This window comes from Eubalaena glacialis, chromosome 1 (genome assembly GCF_028564815.1).
Source record: "Eubalaena glacialis isolate mEubGla1 chromosome 1, mEubGla1.1.hap2.+ XY, whole genome shotgun sequence".
Lineage (NCBI taxonomy): Eukaryota > Metazoa > Chordata > Mammalia > Artiodactyla > Balaenidae > Eubalaena > Eubalaena glacialis.
This window is the reverse complement of record NC_083716.1, coordinates 207,654,195-207,670,593: the sequence shown is the minus strand read 5'-3', so window position 1 is coordinate 207,670,593 and position 16,399 is coordinate 207,654,195. Positions and strand designations below refer to the sequence as shown.

At 32.5% G+C, this 16,399-nt stretch overlaps 1 protein-coding gene across 3 annotated transcripts in view; it reads right to left on the bottom strand.

Moving 5' to 3' along the window:
- CARF (calcium responsive transcription factor) overlaps positions 1-16,399 on the bottom strand; it is a 99,649-nt gene that overhangs the window by 48,125 nt on the left and 35,125 nt on the right. For all 3 annotated transcript variants that reach the window (XM_061186592.1, XM_061186577.1, XM_061186585.1), the window contains 8 exons: positions 15,548-15,691; positions 13,648-13,881; positions 11,795-11,957; positions 10,763-10,826; positions 7,494-7,624; positions 6,737-7,106; positions 4,556-4,733; positions 2,210-2,238 (listed from right to left, as the gene is read on the bottom strand). In XM_061186592.1, coding sequence (XP_061042575.1) covers positions 4,615-4,733; positions 6,737-7,106; positions 7,494-7,624; positions 10,763-10,826; positions 11,795-11,957; positions 13,648-13,881; positions 15,548-15,691 — 1,225 coding nt within the window. In that variant the 3' untranslated portion in view covers positions 2,210-2,238; positions 4,556-4,614. The remainder of the gene's footprint in view (positions 1-2,209; positions 2,239-4,555; positions 4,734-6,736; positions 7,107-7,493; positions 7,625-10,762; positions 10,827-11,794; positions 11,958-13,647; positions 13,882-15,547; positions 15,692-16,399) is intronic.

The window sequence follows — 16,399 nt, the reverse complement described above, 5'->3', positions numbered from 1 at the left end:
AAGCAGTTCAGTAGTTGTTTGGGGATGGTGGGGTAAGGGTGGAGGCAGGAAGAAGTGGGAATGGATTACAAAGGGGCACCAGGAATCTTCTGGGAGTGATAGATATGTTCATTATTTGACTGTGGTGATGGTTTCATACACATATACATACATCAAAACTTACCAAATTGTATACTATAAATATGTGCAGTTTATTTTATGTCAATTATATACTTAAATAGAGATATTTAAAAATTAAAACTGCTGGTATCTAACTCCCATTCTCTCCTCTGGTTTTAGAATTCTTTTGTTAATTGAGATATAATTGACATATAACATTTAAGGTGTACAATGTGTTAACTCGGTAATTTATATATTGCAATACGATTACCACTGTAGCATTAGCTAACACCTCTATCATGTCACATAATTATTATTTCTTTTTTGTAGTGAGAACAATTAAGATCTAGTCTCTGAGCAACTTTGATGTTTATAATACAGTATTGTTGACTATAATCACCATGCAGTACATCAGATCTCCAGGAATTATGTATCTACTAGTTGCAAGTTTGTACCATTAAGCAACATCTCCCCTGCACTCTTACACCCATATCACATTCTCAAAGGTTTTCCATATTAATCATACAGTTTATTTTTCTCATGAATCAATTTAGGGTTCATTAACAAATGCGATTTTTTAAAAATTCTGAGTTTATTCCTTAAGTTTTAAGAATTCAGTCGGCAATGAATATTATATTATTCAACAACAGAATTCATAGCTAACATGTATGTGGCAAAAGTATACTAGGCTTTGCCATTACCATTATGTTAAATGAGTAGAATTACAGATATTTAGATAAAAATAATACACCATTTAAGATGTCTAAAGCCTAATCAGTTGATGGGGAAGAGACGATGCAGTCCCCCTCCGGAGAGAGAGTAAGATAGTCTATGGTCCTGAAGAATAGGTAGAGTGGAATAAAGGAAAAAAAAAAAGCAAAGAGGGAAAAAATTAATGATTTTGTGACTTTCAAAAGTATGTGACTTTTTAAATCACATACTCCTGTCACTACTCCAAAAATATAAAACTGTACTTGAAGATGTTATAATGCCAAAATGTGGGGGGGGGGGGAAGAATTACTTACACCCTATTAAACGCATTGTTTTAAAATGTTGATAGTTGGCTGAGTTGAGAGCACTGAATGCATATATATCCCCAAACATAATGATAACAGGAGTTACTGGTAGTTATGCTTAAAAACATTCAGGTTCCAAATTGAACATAAATCTCTAGCCAAAATTCTCAGGTACTAACGTGTTTATTAAGCATCTTCAAGATGAACAAAATTACCACTACGCTCAGGAAAAGTATAAAAAGGAAACTAACAAGCTTAAGAAAAAAGTAACACAGGATTTTTTAATGAAAAAAATTACATTATAACAAGGACAGTAAACATTAAGTTACTATATATATATATATATATATACACACACACACACATATATACACACATTATTTAATTTTTTAAAAAACCTGGTACAAAATTAAACTGCATCTTTCTCATATTCACATGATTAAGCATGTATTTTGACAGGATATAAAGATGAAACACAAGCTGGTAGGCCTCAAGATTAGAAACTCTAATGCAGGACCATATCACCAAGACTATTTTCTGTCAGTTTTGTGACTTTTAGAAAACATTTACCTTGTACAAAACATAAAAGCTTTTTCTTTTAAGTATGTTAACTGCTTACACAGAAAATCAATATTGAGGGAAGGACCCACCATGCCTGTGTTTATCTATAATTCACTGTAGTATGTATAATGTTCACTTGGAGGCTTAGTTATAATGATAACTACAATAAAGAAACAAGCTCAGCTGTAATTATGAATTCTAACTGCTTATTTTGAACATCCAACTTTCTACTACAGATATTACACCTTGTAATACGTGACACAAAAGAACATATGTCAAACTTTGCTGCAGAGCTGTTAGGAGAATGCCAAATACAGATACTGAAAACTTTATGCACTGTATTTAATACCCTGTGCATTTTAAAATTAACTGAATATTTTAAAAATGTAAACATACTTTTAAAAAAGCAATGCTAAGCACCTTTAAAATACAATACCGATATACTGTGACTGAACATGCATTTGGAGGACAAATTAATTTTTAAAAATTAATTTAGAAACCATTTTTAAAGAGCTACTCATTAAAATACTTACATGAAAATATTGATAGTTCCAGTTCCTACCTAAAAACCAAAAGAGTATACAATTAGGGACTTAAACCTTCATGCTCTTTTTTTTTTCTTTTTGTTTGTGGGGAAGATTCACTGCAACTTTCTGTCCTCATAAAAAAAAGTATCAGAAGAGACATTCACATAGAATTAAGTGAGAAATGTTTTTAAACTATGTTTTGTTCTTGATCAAGTGCCAAAGTCTGGATCCTCTGACATCTCTCATCCTCCTAGGTAACTGACTAGAGTTTGTATCTTAACAAGCATTTCTCCTTAGCAACTCAACATCAAAAAGCAAGGAATGTCTCCAAAGGAATATAGTTCAATAAACTATAATAAACTATTATCATTAATGAAAGGTGAAGATCTATTATTTAAAATCTTGAAAAAAGTTTCCATAAAAACTAGAAATAACAAATGAAATGAATATTACCCACAATGCAACCCTAACCTATAAATTAATTTGGACTTATACCCTTTAAATACACACAGACTAAGAGAAAACTGGGCTTGAGGTAACTAAGAGTTGTGTTTAACTTAGCATAACATAGATTTGGCAGCCTGCCTCTATAAATGCTGACATCAAGTATTTTCAATTCTTAGGAAAAATAAAAGCAATTCTTATTAAAAAATTATGTATGTAACTGAATATTAACTTTGCATTAAATAGAGGTACAAATAAATTTTATGTTAAATAGGGTATAAATATAAAGAGCAAGGAATTTTATAATTCCATCTGTTTCTAACATAACAGTGCTTTATACTTAGATACATGTTGTGTACCTGAAACAATTAAAGTGAATTAAGAATGGGAGATAGGACTTAGAAAAGCCAAAAAGACTCATATTTATATAAAGTATTAAGGTTAAATTTCATATTCTGCATGCTTTGATATTAAACATTAATATCCATTGGAAATGCTTATTACTTTTAAATAAAAATTTAAATATACCCACAAATGATCTCTGGGGGAAAAAAAGGCTTTAGGTTGATTTCTTGACAGCTATAATTGACATTTCCAGTTCACCAGCCTTATAGAAACCAGTAGCTTATAATGAATATACTGATTAGTACTTATTCAGAATTTGAAGTAAATATACTTACAAAAAGACTCATATTCATGTAAAGTATTAAGGCTGAATTTCATATTATATTCTGCATGCTTTGAATATTAAACATTAATATCCATTTGAAATTCTTATTTTTAAATAAAAATTTAAATAAACCCACATATGGTCTCTAGGGGGAAAAAAAGCCTTTAGGTGATTTCTTGACAGTTATAATTGACATTTCTAGGTTACCAACCTTCTGGAAAAGAGAAGCTTATAATGAATATACTGATTAGTACTTATTCAGTATTTGAAGTAAATATGCTTATTCAACAAGCAAATATAACACACCAGTTGTTTTAAAGTTTTAAATATGAATTAAATTTTCAACTATAAATCTTTACCTTTAAATATTATAAATTCTAATACCATCAATTCATTAAGAACTCTGGCACAGAAAAATAAATACAACTCAAATTCTTTTCTAACCAGAGCTGAATCTTCAATACAAAATAGGAAAAAAAAAAAAAAAAAATCTTCTGCTGATATCAAAAAGTTCCCCTAATTATCTGTTAACACCAGGGAATTCTATTATTCTTTCTGAATTCTCTCAATTTCTACATTTTTCAACCCATAAGTAGTATTTTAACTACAATACTGTATAAATCCATGCAAAATACATTTATTTCTCTTGCTTATCTGATTCAAGTTAAAACTCTCAGTACTTACCAAGACACTGTAAATTTCTACTAGATGACCATTGGTATACTACTGGTTTGTAGTTATAAGTATAAAAATTAGAATGGAAGAAGCTAAAATGCAACTATATAGTTTTCACAGATGTGAATGTTGGGCTTCATGTTATGATGTAAAATCTGTTGTTTTTCTTTCCAAATGAGACAGACCTCAGATATTCTCTCATCTGCCAATTTAAAAAATTTTTTCACAACTTTAAAGAGGGAATAACTCTTTCAGAACTCAAAAAAATTCATCACACACACACACACACAAACTCACATACTTTTTTTGTTGTTCTTTTTGAAGAATCAAAATTAGGTATTTCCAGAGGATGAATTAGATAAGTGGATAAGTTCAGATGACCTTTTGAAATACTGGCCTTATCAGATAATCAAAAAGCATAAGAATTATACAAAATAAGAGGAATAAAATATCTAAGGTAAAAATAGGGAGTTAGCAACAAATATGTCAGTTTTAAATTAAAGCTGCTCATTAAACCAGTCTTCAGTCCACTTATCACAACGCTGCGCTTTGATAATATTCACCTTCTTTTTTATGACATCAGAAGTCACCAGAGTTGTAAATTCTGAAAAGCTTCAATAATTTATGTAGCAGACAATTTCTTACAGTCCAAATTTTTTTTTGCTTCCATAGATAATGCTGGTTCTTTGGGTTCTTGCTTAACTTGGTTCACAGAAATGGTACCTTCTGGACTTTCTTCAACTTTAAAACCGAACATAAAAGAAAAACCCTAAGGGTTAATATAATTTATAATACTGGAATCTTTAGAATTATATGAATTTAGAAGGCAAAAAAAAAAAAACAGTAGTTTGGAAAAAGAATCAAGTAATTTAGAAAATCAGTTGGTGTATTTGAGAACTCAGTGCTTCTGACATCTTAACAGTCATTCATATTAAATTCCCTCAGTACGGAAAAAAAAGAGACCAAGAAAACTGCAAAGTTATTCTCTTCAAAAGATTCTTTGACCAAAAATCAGTCCATAATTTGATAAAATTATGAGGAATATCTCATATTTAAACTCAACTGTCTTTAAAAATATGTGTGACTAAAAGTCAGGAAGCCTCTCATTATCTGAAAATCATTTTTTTTACAAACACCAAACATATACTACAAATCCACTGATGTGTTACCATTCTCATATGGTCTCCATACTCACTCAATGTTCTCTCCCTAAAGAAACCGCACTACTTAAGTACTTCAGAAAAAATATGCAACATCTTAAATGATAGCTCTGACTTAGCTGCACGAGCTATGTGTTTGCTTATGGGAAACCTTTCAGAATGTACTACCATTCTGATTTCAAAGTACCTATGACCAAATTAATGTAAATGTAGCAAACCAGCAACACTACTGTGATCTGGCAGGTGGGATACCTAAGATAAAATCTTTCTCTCTCTTTCTCAGGAATATCAGTTTTTCAGTTGCTATGGGGAACCAAGGTTAAGGGGACTATACTTGCTCAGAAAAGTGTGTTGAACACACCTAATGCTTGTCACATACAGGTGTGTTAGTTTAGCCTATACCATATCGAGAAAACCAGTAGAGGATGGATTTGAGTGATCCTGAGAATTCATATTTAGGTGAAGTAGTCCCTAAAATCATGATCTAACTTGATAGATCATGCAAGTTCAGATCCAAAGAGGGTCTCCTTTAAGGCAATCTGAATTAGAGCTCCCAGAAAACCTTGGCACAATGGAGGGAGGAGAGATCTTAGAACTGGAAGAAGCTTTGGAGGCAGACAGATCCGGGTTTAAATGCCCTCTCTGTCACTTACTACATGTGATTTTTAGGCAATTACTTAACCTCCCAGAGCCTTGGTCTCCCCATCTGCAGAATGGGGACACTACTAGCTATTTCATGGAGTAGTTGTGAGGATTAGTTCATGTATATTCCTTTTCTCTCTCTTCTCCTAAAGTTCCTAAAGAAAACTGCCACAGCCCTCTGGATAAATTTTCTTGAAAGTATGCTTCCTATAAATTTAAAAGACAATGATATTTTTTTTGGAAGGCACTATCTCACACATGCAGGGAAAAATATATGGTCTAAGGATAATTTCTATGAAGTCTTTTGTTCTTCAAAGCAAACTGCAAATCTTTTCCCACAAAAATGCCCAATCCAGAACAATTTGTGTGAAAAGAAGTGACATAGGTCAAGTAGCAGTTAACAGAGTTTATTACTATGTTGACTGGGTTCATTCCAAAGTGAAGGCAACAAAGTCTTGGATTAAAACCAAGTCCCCAAGTCTTACTAATTCCCTTTCAATTTCTATAGAACTCAACATTTAAGTCTATAACTCAAAATCTTCCTTTTAACCTTTACATCTGCCAACTTCATCCAATTTTTCTTTGTGTGTGTATCAATTTTTCCATAATAACCTTTACACTAAATAGTTTTCCTTTTAGAGTTTCTCTAATTTTTTTTCATGCATTCAAAAATGACCTTCCTGATTTCACATCACCACAGATTTTCCACATAGAACTAGGTAATTAGGGAATGAATAATTTTGATAAAGAATAACATTAAAAAGTTTAAAAGTTATTAAACTCATGCTCACCAAATTTCTTCCCTTTTTCTCCTGGTTTTACTTGATTTATTTATATATTATAAACCCACTGAGTAGAAATGACAGTTTTTTTTTCTCTAGTGTAATAGTGATGATAGTCCATAAAAGTTAAAAAAAATAAAATCATATGATTTTAACTTACTAAGAGCTGGGTGGCTGTCTATAATCTGTATTGGAATGGTCTGCACATTTCCCAGCAGAATCCGATGAACATTCCCTTCCAGATTCTCTGTATCCTCAACATTTCCAACTTCCACCAGCTGATCCACTGCAACCAGATTTTGATCTGGTCCTGGAAGGTTACCCATGGTAGAAGAAATACTATTGTTTTGGGTTAGGCATGTATCTGTTTGAAGGCAATGAGTTTGACCAAGCAGTAGAGAATTATTATTCATTACAGCACTTCCTGTTGAATCCAGAAGTCTTGAAGGACTGGAGGAGGGGTGATTATTTACTGATATCAGAGCTGGTGATCCATCAGAAGAAGTGAATCTTGGTTGCAACTGCAAACCCTTTTGAACCAAAAAGAGTTACATCAAAATGTTTGAATTTACTATGTATGTTTTTCTTATCGAATATATTACTCCTTTGACACAAAATTGGAATAAAAGCTAAGAGTATAGTTACTAACAAATATTAAGTGAGGACAGAAACGAGAACCAAAGGAAAATTAGTACAACTAATTTTATCGCATGCATAGTCAATTCAAACTTTTCCAAAACATATTGTTTAAATTATCATCTTAAATCAAGACACAAAAAAGTCAGAAAATTAATGATGAAAACATCTTTGATCATCTTTATAATTCTATAACAATTCTGTTAAATCCCTAAGAAAAGAGGGAAGATTGAGGAAGAACGATAAGGGCCCCAAATTTGGCTATTACACTGGATACTTACCTGTAGTTGTGTGAATATTTTTGGCTGAAATGAAGAAAGTGAGGACAGCAAGTGCGCTGGCTCTGGAGACAAAGAACCCCTTGTCTGATTTGTTTCCACTCTGCTGGAAATTGCTTCTCCTTGTGAATTTCCTAAATTATATAAAAAATAAACTATTAAAACAAAGTAATTTTTATGGCTTCTAGGATATACTTTATTACAATCCTTACTATCAGAAATGGAATAGGAAATAAGGTCAAAGGTTTGAAAAGGACTTTAAGAAGTTATCTAGTCTACTATTTCCAGAACCTGGTAGATCATCAGAATCACTAAACTTTAAAAAATAAGTTCCTAGATTCAACCTCCAATAATTTTAATTCAGTATATCTAGGAAGGGATGTAAGAAGCTATTTTTTTCCTTAAAAGATTCTATACCTGTAGTTCTAATCTAGTCCATTTTTTTCATGCTATAATGCTGGACCTAAGCTTCTCCAGATGTGGAACACCTATTGAATATCTCAGTTACAAAGACCAAACTTAACTCATCTTTGATAGCCCTAGTGCCTAGGACAATGCCTGGCATAAAGCAGGTCTTCAATAATAATAGTACTAAATTTCTTTCAATAACTCATATTTGAATAAATGAAGAAGAGTAAAAATTTTTCTTTTCTAAATATCTCAATTTTTAAAGTAATTGCCCTTAGGGAATTTGAGTCCTTCTCATGTAATTCTTATATGTTAACCCAAATATACTCATCTCTTTAAGGTAATCAAAAACCAATTAAAACCAATCATCAACAACTATTTATTGCTTCCATACTGCATATTGCACCCGTGTAACCGAGTAATTTTAAAAAATGGTCCTGGTGTCAGACAAGGATGGATTTAAGTGCTGGCTTTTCTCTGTAGCCTTCAACATTCTACTTAACTCAGTTTCTAAACTTCAGTCTCCTCATGTGTAAAATCAGGATAATAAGAGAATTTTCCTCAAAGGATTAACAGTACCCTCACATTTCTTGGCTGCTTCATTTCTAATCGTCCCACCTCACTATGCTGCAGTTACCCGCTACTATGATTATACCTGGGAATATTCCACATGTAAAATCTCTAATTCAAACATCCCATTCTCTGATCACCACCTCTATTCTTCCAGGGATTTTGCTCAGGTACTCTACTACAATTGTGCTTCAACTTCATGTGGATCTCCAGTTAACTAATTCCTCAGTTTTCTTCAGATCCATCACTGTCTTCCTTAATAAAATTCTCTCCCCATCCAGCTTAGAGTCCTGGGCTTATAATTTTAGTCACTCTCTTGCAAATACCTTAAACTCCCTTTCCTCTCCGTCCTTTGGTCATAACGCCCTGGTAAAATCCTAATTCTGGATGAAAATGGCTTCCAGGGCCTATACATGTAAAGCTGACTGTCACTGAAGAAGAAATTCGCTGCCACTACTAATACCAATTCATGATCATCAGCCTCAATAGGACCTTCATGTATATGACAATCTTATAATGTTTCTCTCACTCTATATCAGGGAGGATGTTAAATCTCCATTTTCCTCAAATCTTGGTCACCTTCCTGTGATCTTTTCTCATTCTTAACACTCTTACTTAAAGAGAAAAGAGAAGCTATCACATAGAAATGTACTCAACTTCCCATCACCAAACTTATCAAATACCTTCATCTTCATCTATCTCTTCAGGTCTCTCCTGTCCTAACATACCTTGCCTCAACCCCATACTCCCTTCATAGTAAACTTTTTGAAGAAGTGGTCCACACTGTTTCTGCTTTTTTATTCATCTCCCATTCACTCTTCAGCCACGCCAATATGGGTTCCTTCCAATCTACCTCATTGAAATGACTGGTACTCACGCTTTTCCAAACTTGATCTCAGGATCTTTTTCTCTCCCCTGCTACCAATACCCCACTCTTATGCCAGTGTTGCTGAGCTCAGTAAATGCCACTGTCAGTCAGTTGCTCATGGAAGAAACTCAGGAGTCATCCCAGATCATTCCCACTCTTTTACCTCCTACACCTATTCAATCAATAACCAAGGCCTTTGAATTGAATTTTTTAAATAACTCTTAAATCTGCCTAATTCTAGTATAAATGTCACCAACTGTAATCTATACCACTATCACCTTTCACTTGGACAGCTGAAAGGGCCTCCTAAACCTGTTTTGTTTAACCAGTTTTATCTCTAAGCATTGTCTATACTTGACACTAGCTTTCTTAAGTTCCTTGGACACGGCAAGCACTTTCTTGCTCAGCCTTCAAACATGCTATTCCTTTGATTGGCAAATTCCTATTCATTCTTCAGTTCTCAGTTTAAAAGTTACTTTCTCAAGACACTTTCTCAAGTGTCCCTTCCCTACTCTCTAGACTAAGTTGCATGTCTCTATCACCGTTCCCATACAATTTGGCACAATTCTCTCATGGCACTATTCATAAGAGTAATTCATTAGAATATACTGTAGTGCCTTTTTCTCTTGCTAACCTTTAAATTCAATGAAGTAAGAAACTTACTTTTTTTTTAGGCTCAGCATTTATCACACTGAGTTAATATACACAGAACAAATGAATAATTCTAAAGACTTTGTGAGTTATTTTATAGGCAAAGTGACTCTTAAAGGTTAATAAGCCAAAGAATAAAAAAAATTGTACTGTATATAATTATTAATTTATTCTAAAGCATCTACTTAGGTGTTAACTTTTTAGAAGCCATTATGCTAAGAACTAGGTATATTAATTTTAATAAAATATGATTCTCAAATCATAATGAAAGATACATATGCATAAACAAAGGATACCATGTTAAATGCAAAGATAAATACAAAAGAGTGAATATCCATCTTTACATAGGGGGTGAAGTTAAGAGAGCATTTAAAGCCAAAGAGATTGCTATGTGAGTAATGAGAGGAGTTTGCCATGCAGAAGAGGAGAAAAGACATTTCTAGAAGAGACATTTCTAGACAAAGACATTTCTAGAAGAGAGAACAAAAGGGTTGAAATAAGCTTGGAATATTGAGAGAGCACAGGAGTAAGAACATATGAGAAAAAGCAAACCATACAAAAAAAACCATACCAAAAAAAAAAAAAGCTGATTATATAGGAGGAAATTTAAATAGCTGGAAGTATTTTGATAAATCCTAACATAGCTGCTCTTGCCTCTTTGGGACATGGTTTCCTTATCCATAAATTAGACGAGATAAATTAGATAACATCTTAAATGTCTTCCAATTTTAACACTGTTTGATTTTATATCTTAGAAGTATTCAAGATACCCTACCTTCTGCAAGTGTAACTGTCACAGTCTCTCTGAGAATATTCCCACTATCTGTAGTCCATTGAAGCTGAAATGGGAACATTTACTTCAGTAAAAAGAACAAAGCATTTATTTTGAAAACTATTTTAAAACAGCAATGCAACTGTCATACCTTATTCAGTCATAGTATAAATGTGCTTTATTCTGTAATTACTCTCTTTACTTGTTCACATTCTCAAAGCATTAAGTATATTTAACTATGCAAATAAATTAGCTTCCTAAGGTCAGATAGCAAGAATGTGGATAGCAAGTGTAGATGGCAAAGACTACTGCTAACCAAATCTGTTTTAGTTCCTGAATTTTGGATAGTGAATAACTAAGAGTTTTGGATAGAAAAGAATAGTAGCTCTAGCTTAAAAAAATCTCAATCTATTCAGTTACTGAATTTAGAGAGTAAAAATGTATAGAGAAAAGGATACTGCTACTTGAGATTTTAATGCCAAAATCACTGCTTGTATTACAATTAGTAGTTTCTGGGTAACTACATTAATCTCTTCAGATTAGGCAAAATTTTCATAGAAATGGCCACTTTTCTGGAGAAAGCTACAGTATCACAGTATGAGGTAAACTTTATATCCATAGATGGCATATAGAACCAACATCATCACTTTGTGTATTCAAGTCTGAACTATTCTATTTAAACTTGTTCTACTTAAATTTTAAAAAGAGGTGGAGATATACACAGTATGTACTCAATAAATATCTGTTAAATAAATAAGATATACTTTTTACAGAGATAATATGTGTTGATATTTAAGTGAAGATTACTATTGTTATTATAGTCAGCGTTGGAAATTCGCTGGTATTTCTTCTTGTGAGAGTAATGAAAAATATTTTAGTCAAATCATCATCTGAGAGTTCACAGTGTTCACATTTTGAGAGAAAGATACTACTATTTTTCCTTACATCACAGTTACTTATATGGCCTAATAGCAATCATGCATCAGCTGAGAAAGATTGTTGTAATAAAACAAGGAATTACAGTTGTAATCATACCGTTGCTGGAATAATCTCTGAGTTATATACATTATCTCCATTTCTCAAGGATTTCTGTACCTCATGGATGTGATTTTTTATATCATTTACAGTTGGAAAAAAGGATAAATTATGTCTTTCAGGTACCTCATCAGGTTTGAACAGTTCCCTTTCCACAAATTTTCTATGGAGAATATAAAATAGAATAAAAACATAAACAATCTAGCAATCTAATTCAGATCAAATGACAAAGATTCTCTTTTAGTATAAACTTCTGTAAAGTATGGTTTACAGCTTTATAAGTAATTTATATTTTTCCACTTTTTTCCCATACATTAAGTCATGGAATTCATGCAGATTAAAGAAATGTAATATTTTCATTGGTTAAACACCTATATATCTTAGAATGAGCTTTGATATTTTTATGAATTTAACGAAATCAGTATTTTCAATTTAAATATAACATGTTTTTGAGTGCTTACTATGCCAGGCACTGTACTGAACACTTCACATCTAGTATCTCCTTTAACCCATACTATAATCCTGTGAGGTAGGTATAATTAACATTCCCACTTTACAGATGAGAGAACTGAGGGCTACAGAAGTTAAGTATTGCATTGGCCAAAAAGTTCGTTCGGGTTTTTGTACGCTGTTAGGGAAAAATCCGAATGAACTTTTTGGCCAACCCAATAATTTTCCCAAAGTTATACACCTAGCTAGTAAGTAAGAGAGACTGGGCCTACACCAAAGTTATGCATACAAACATCATGTTTCATTGCTTTCAAAAGTCATCAATTAATATATGAAATATGTCTGCTCAAATTTTACAAGTAGACAAATGAGAAGACAGAAATAAAAGGCAGCATTGCCATACGATGGTTATAAAAAATAGAGATATAAAAGAAATGATAAAATTCAATATATATATTCTTTGTGCATTACATTCAGTAGACCATATTGAAGAGCTGTATTATACCTCTGTTTTTACAATATAGGTTTAGTAAAATAGTGGATGGCTTACCAAACTTTGGCTCTGTTCTAAGAATGCCCCAATGGAAATAAACATAAAATGTCTAAGAAAGCTGCTAAATAGAAAAGTCATGTATTAATTAAGAAATAATCCTGGGAAATACTCATTGTATTGTTCAGATCAGACTACACAATAACCAGCAGGAATAAGGTCAGTTAAGTAGCAGAAATCATGCTGGAGAGCACAGGCTGTAGAGTCAGACCTAGATTTCAGTTCTGCCTGTATATCTTTAACCACCCTCAGTCTCCATTTCCTCATCTGCAGAATGAGGATAAATACACAAACTTCATGAGTCATAAGAATAAATGAGATCATGCCTATAAGTGCTTAGCACAATAGGTGGCACACACATACTAAGTGCCACATAATAATAATAATAATTATATCCTGAGTATCAATAAAATTAGACCAGAGTACTATCTATAAAATTTCATTAAACAAAAAAACTATCCACATTCTTTTGTTGTAATAAAATTTAATTGCATTTCAAATAGGTTAAAACAAGTATCTTGACCCACGTTTTAAAATCTTTTCTACAAATTTTTTTTCTGTAAAGGTATTTAGTACATAATTCAATGTATGTATCATTTAGAAATAGTCCAATTTGCCAAATCTGAATATGGAATATCTCAAATGAGTAATTCGAATCATTACTTATGGCTTGCCAAGCATCTGCAGAAAAATGATCAGTTCATAAATAAGATTATTTTAATAAATTAATAAACTATATTCCTTATCTACTCTGATAGCATATATCCTGGAAAATGTCTATAATGTTAAGTGTATTATTTAAACCAACAAACAGAAATGAAAAATGAAAAAGAACAATTTGTTTCTACTGTACCTTAGCTGTTTCCTTACTGCATACACTTGTTGTATTCCCTGTGATACTAATTCTTGAATTTTATGTGCTACTTGAGGATGTAGACGTGAGGGTAATGCACAGTTCTCATCTCTAACTGCAGTTTCCTCTTCTTCAAGAGAAGACATAGGAAAAGAGGAAGGTGATAAAGGGAGGCAGGGAGTCTCTAATTCGTGATACTGATGAGCTTGCTGCGTAGGTAACTGTACATACCACCTGACAAGAAAAAATATTTAAAATTATATTACTAGACAAAGGCAAGAATCATAGTTACTTATGTTAATACTCATCAGGAGAAGGAATCATCTTTTAAGAAAAATTATATGATTATATCATATTAAATAAATATAAATTAAAATTTTTTAAGTAAATTAAATAAAAATAAAATATAAATAAAAGTTAAAATGTCCTCTCAACTCTAAGATTGGCTTTATACCCAATTAAATAAAAATCTTTATAAACCTTTATAGACTTTTACTATGTCCTTAAAGTTAAGGAGGGTGCAAGATTTAGGTATACATGAAAATGGTATTTAAAATTTCATATTAAGTAAATTTTACCTCAAAATAATGAGATTTTAAAATCATCATCTTTTGAATTGTGTATTTTCCCATTCTTCTACCATTTTGTTCCCAAATTACAACTTCCGTGTTGTACGTATAATCCTCCTAACCAAAGAGTGGATATAATTTAGTGCCTACGAAGACTGAGCTATGTGAGAGAATCTTCTCAGACAGGAACTCAACATACTGCCCCCATAGCACTCCAGCTCCTTTTGCCCCAATGAGCAAGAGAATCAACTAAAAGGTGAACACAGATTTCTTACAGCCATGCAGTAAAACAGATTCTAGGAAAATGAACTGATCTGATAGGATACAGTTTTAATAAATATCTTTATACAAAATGCTTGCACTGTCTGATACTGCATGAAACGGAGCCTACTTAAAAATTATACAGGGCTTCCCTGGTGGCGCAGTGGTTGAGAATCTGCCTGCCAATGCAGGGAACACGGGTTCGAGCCCTGGTCTGGGAAGATCCCACATGCCGCGGAGCAACGGGGCCCGTGAGCCACAACTACTGAGCCTGCGCGTCTGGAGCCTGTGCTCCGCAACAAGAGAGCCCGCGATAGTGAGAGGCCCGCGCACCGCGATTAAGAGTGGCCCCCGCTCGCCGCAACTAGAGAAAACCCTCGCACAGAAACGAAGACCCAACACAGCCAAAAATAAATAAATAAATAAATAAATTAATTAATTAAAAAAAAAATTATACAAAATGTTCTCCAAACTGAAGAGTCTAATTATTGACTGTATTTTTCATATATCTGAAACTTTTTCTAAAGATCACACAAAAACTATATTCCATACACTTAACCCCCTTATAAATTCTTCACCTGGACCAGCACATAAAGGAAAGTAAGAAAGAAAGCTAATATTTCTTATTTAAAACCTGAAGCATAAAAGATATAAAATGGAATTTTATATAGGGCTTAGAATTCATATCTGGCTGCCATAAGCAATCAAAGATGGGTTTAAAAAATATATGTAGGTGACTGTAAGTTCAGTTCCTAATAAGTACCTGAAAAAACGTACTAAATATATAATAAAATGTGTTGCTAAATATGTATTCATCATTTGGGGAAAAAACTTCCACATGGTATAAAGAATTCTTTGGTTAAAATTTTCCACATTTGGATGATAAACTCAATGGCTTACACAGTGGCAAATCATTTTAATACCTAGAGAGCTACTAATAAGACATCTATTTACCTTATAAAAACCATTTCTTAATAATTGGAAAACATAATATAATTTCTCTTATTACAGAATTCTTCCAAATGGAGCGAAGTAATTTGTAAAATAAAAGAACAATATAAATGTCATACCTAAGAACACCACCAGCATCTACCAAGTTCTTCTTTAGCATGTTAAAGGCTTTTTCCTGCTCCGTTCGGATTATTTTCCTGTCAATTTTGGGGTCTGTAGGAACTCTATATTCAGGAAATTTCTGTACCTTTTTAATGTAAATCCTTTTTATAAGAAAAAGAAGAATTTTTTTCATTATACTATAACCTCAAGACTAACTTATCAACCACAAGTTTACTTTAGCGTTAAAGTTTAGAGAAAATTCGATTAATCTAGAAAGCATTCAGATAATTATGTGAAAGATATGCCATATTTTCAGTGTATAATACTCAGCAAGTTAACAATAATCATTACTTTAGTAAAAATGTCTAAATATTATGAATATTGACTTTTTTTTTTCTGGATCTGTCTCTTCTCCATTCTCCCAGAAGCTGTGAACACCTCACACCTGGATTACTTTAATACCCGCCTTCTGGAGCCTCTAGGCCTCCAGCCTTCCATTTCTTAAATCCACTAGATATACCAATGCCACAATAATTCTTTGCATTTGTACTTCTCTGTTGAAGAATCTATCTGCTCTTTAATCAAGCACAAATTTATTAGCAGCATTCAAGGCGCTCTATATGATTCTAATTTATTTACCCATCTTTTCATCACTTCAAATATAAAATTGCTTTTCCTGTGAAGTTTATCATCTCAATGTTCCTTCCTCCTCTGATACCAAATACACAATCATGCTATATCTTTCTTTATATCATTCTCCTACCCTACGATATCTTCCTTCTAATTCTCTACCTACCAAATTCAATCTAAACTTCCGTATCCAAGTTAAGTTCCATTTTCTTTCCTGTTAATGAGTTTGCTAGGATATA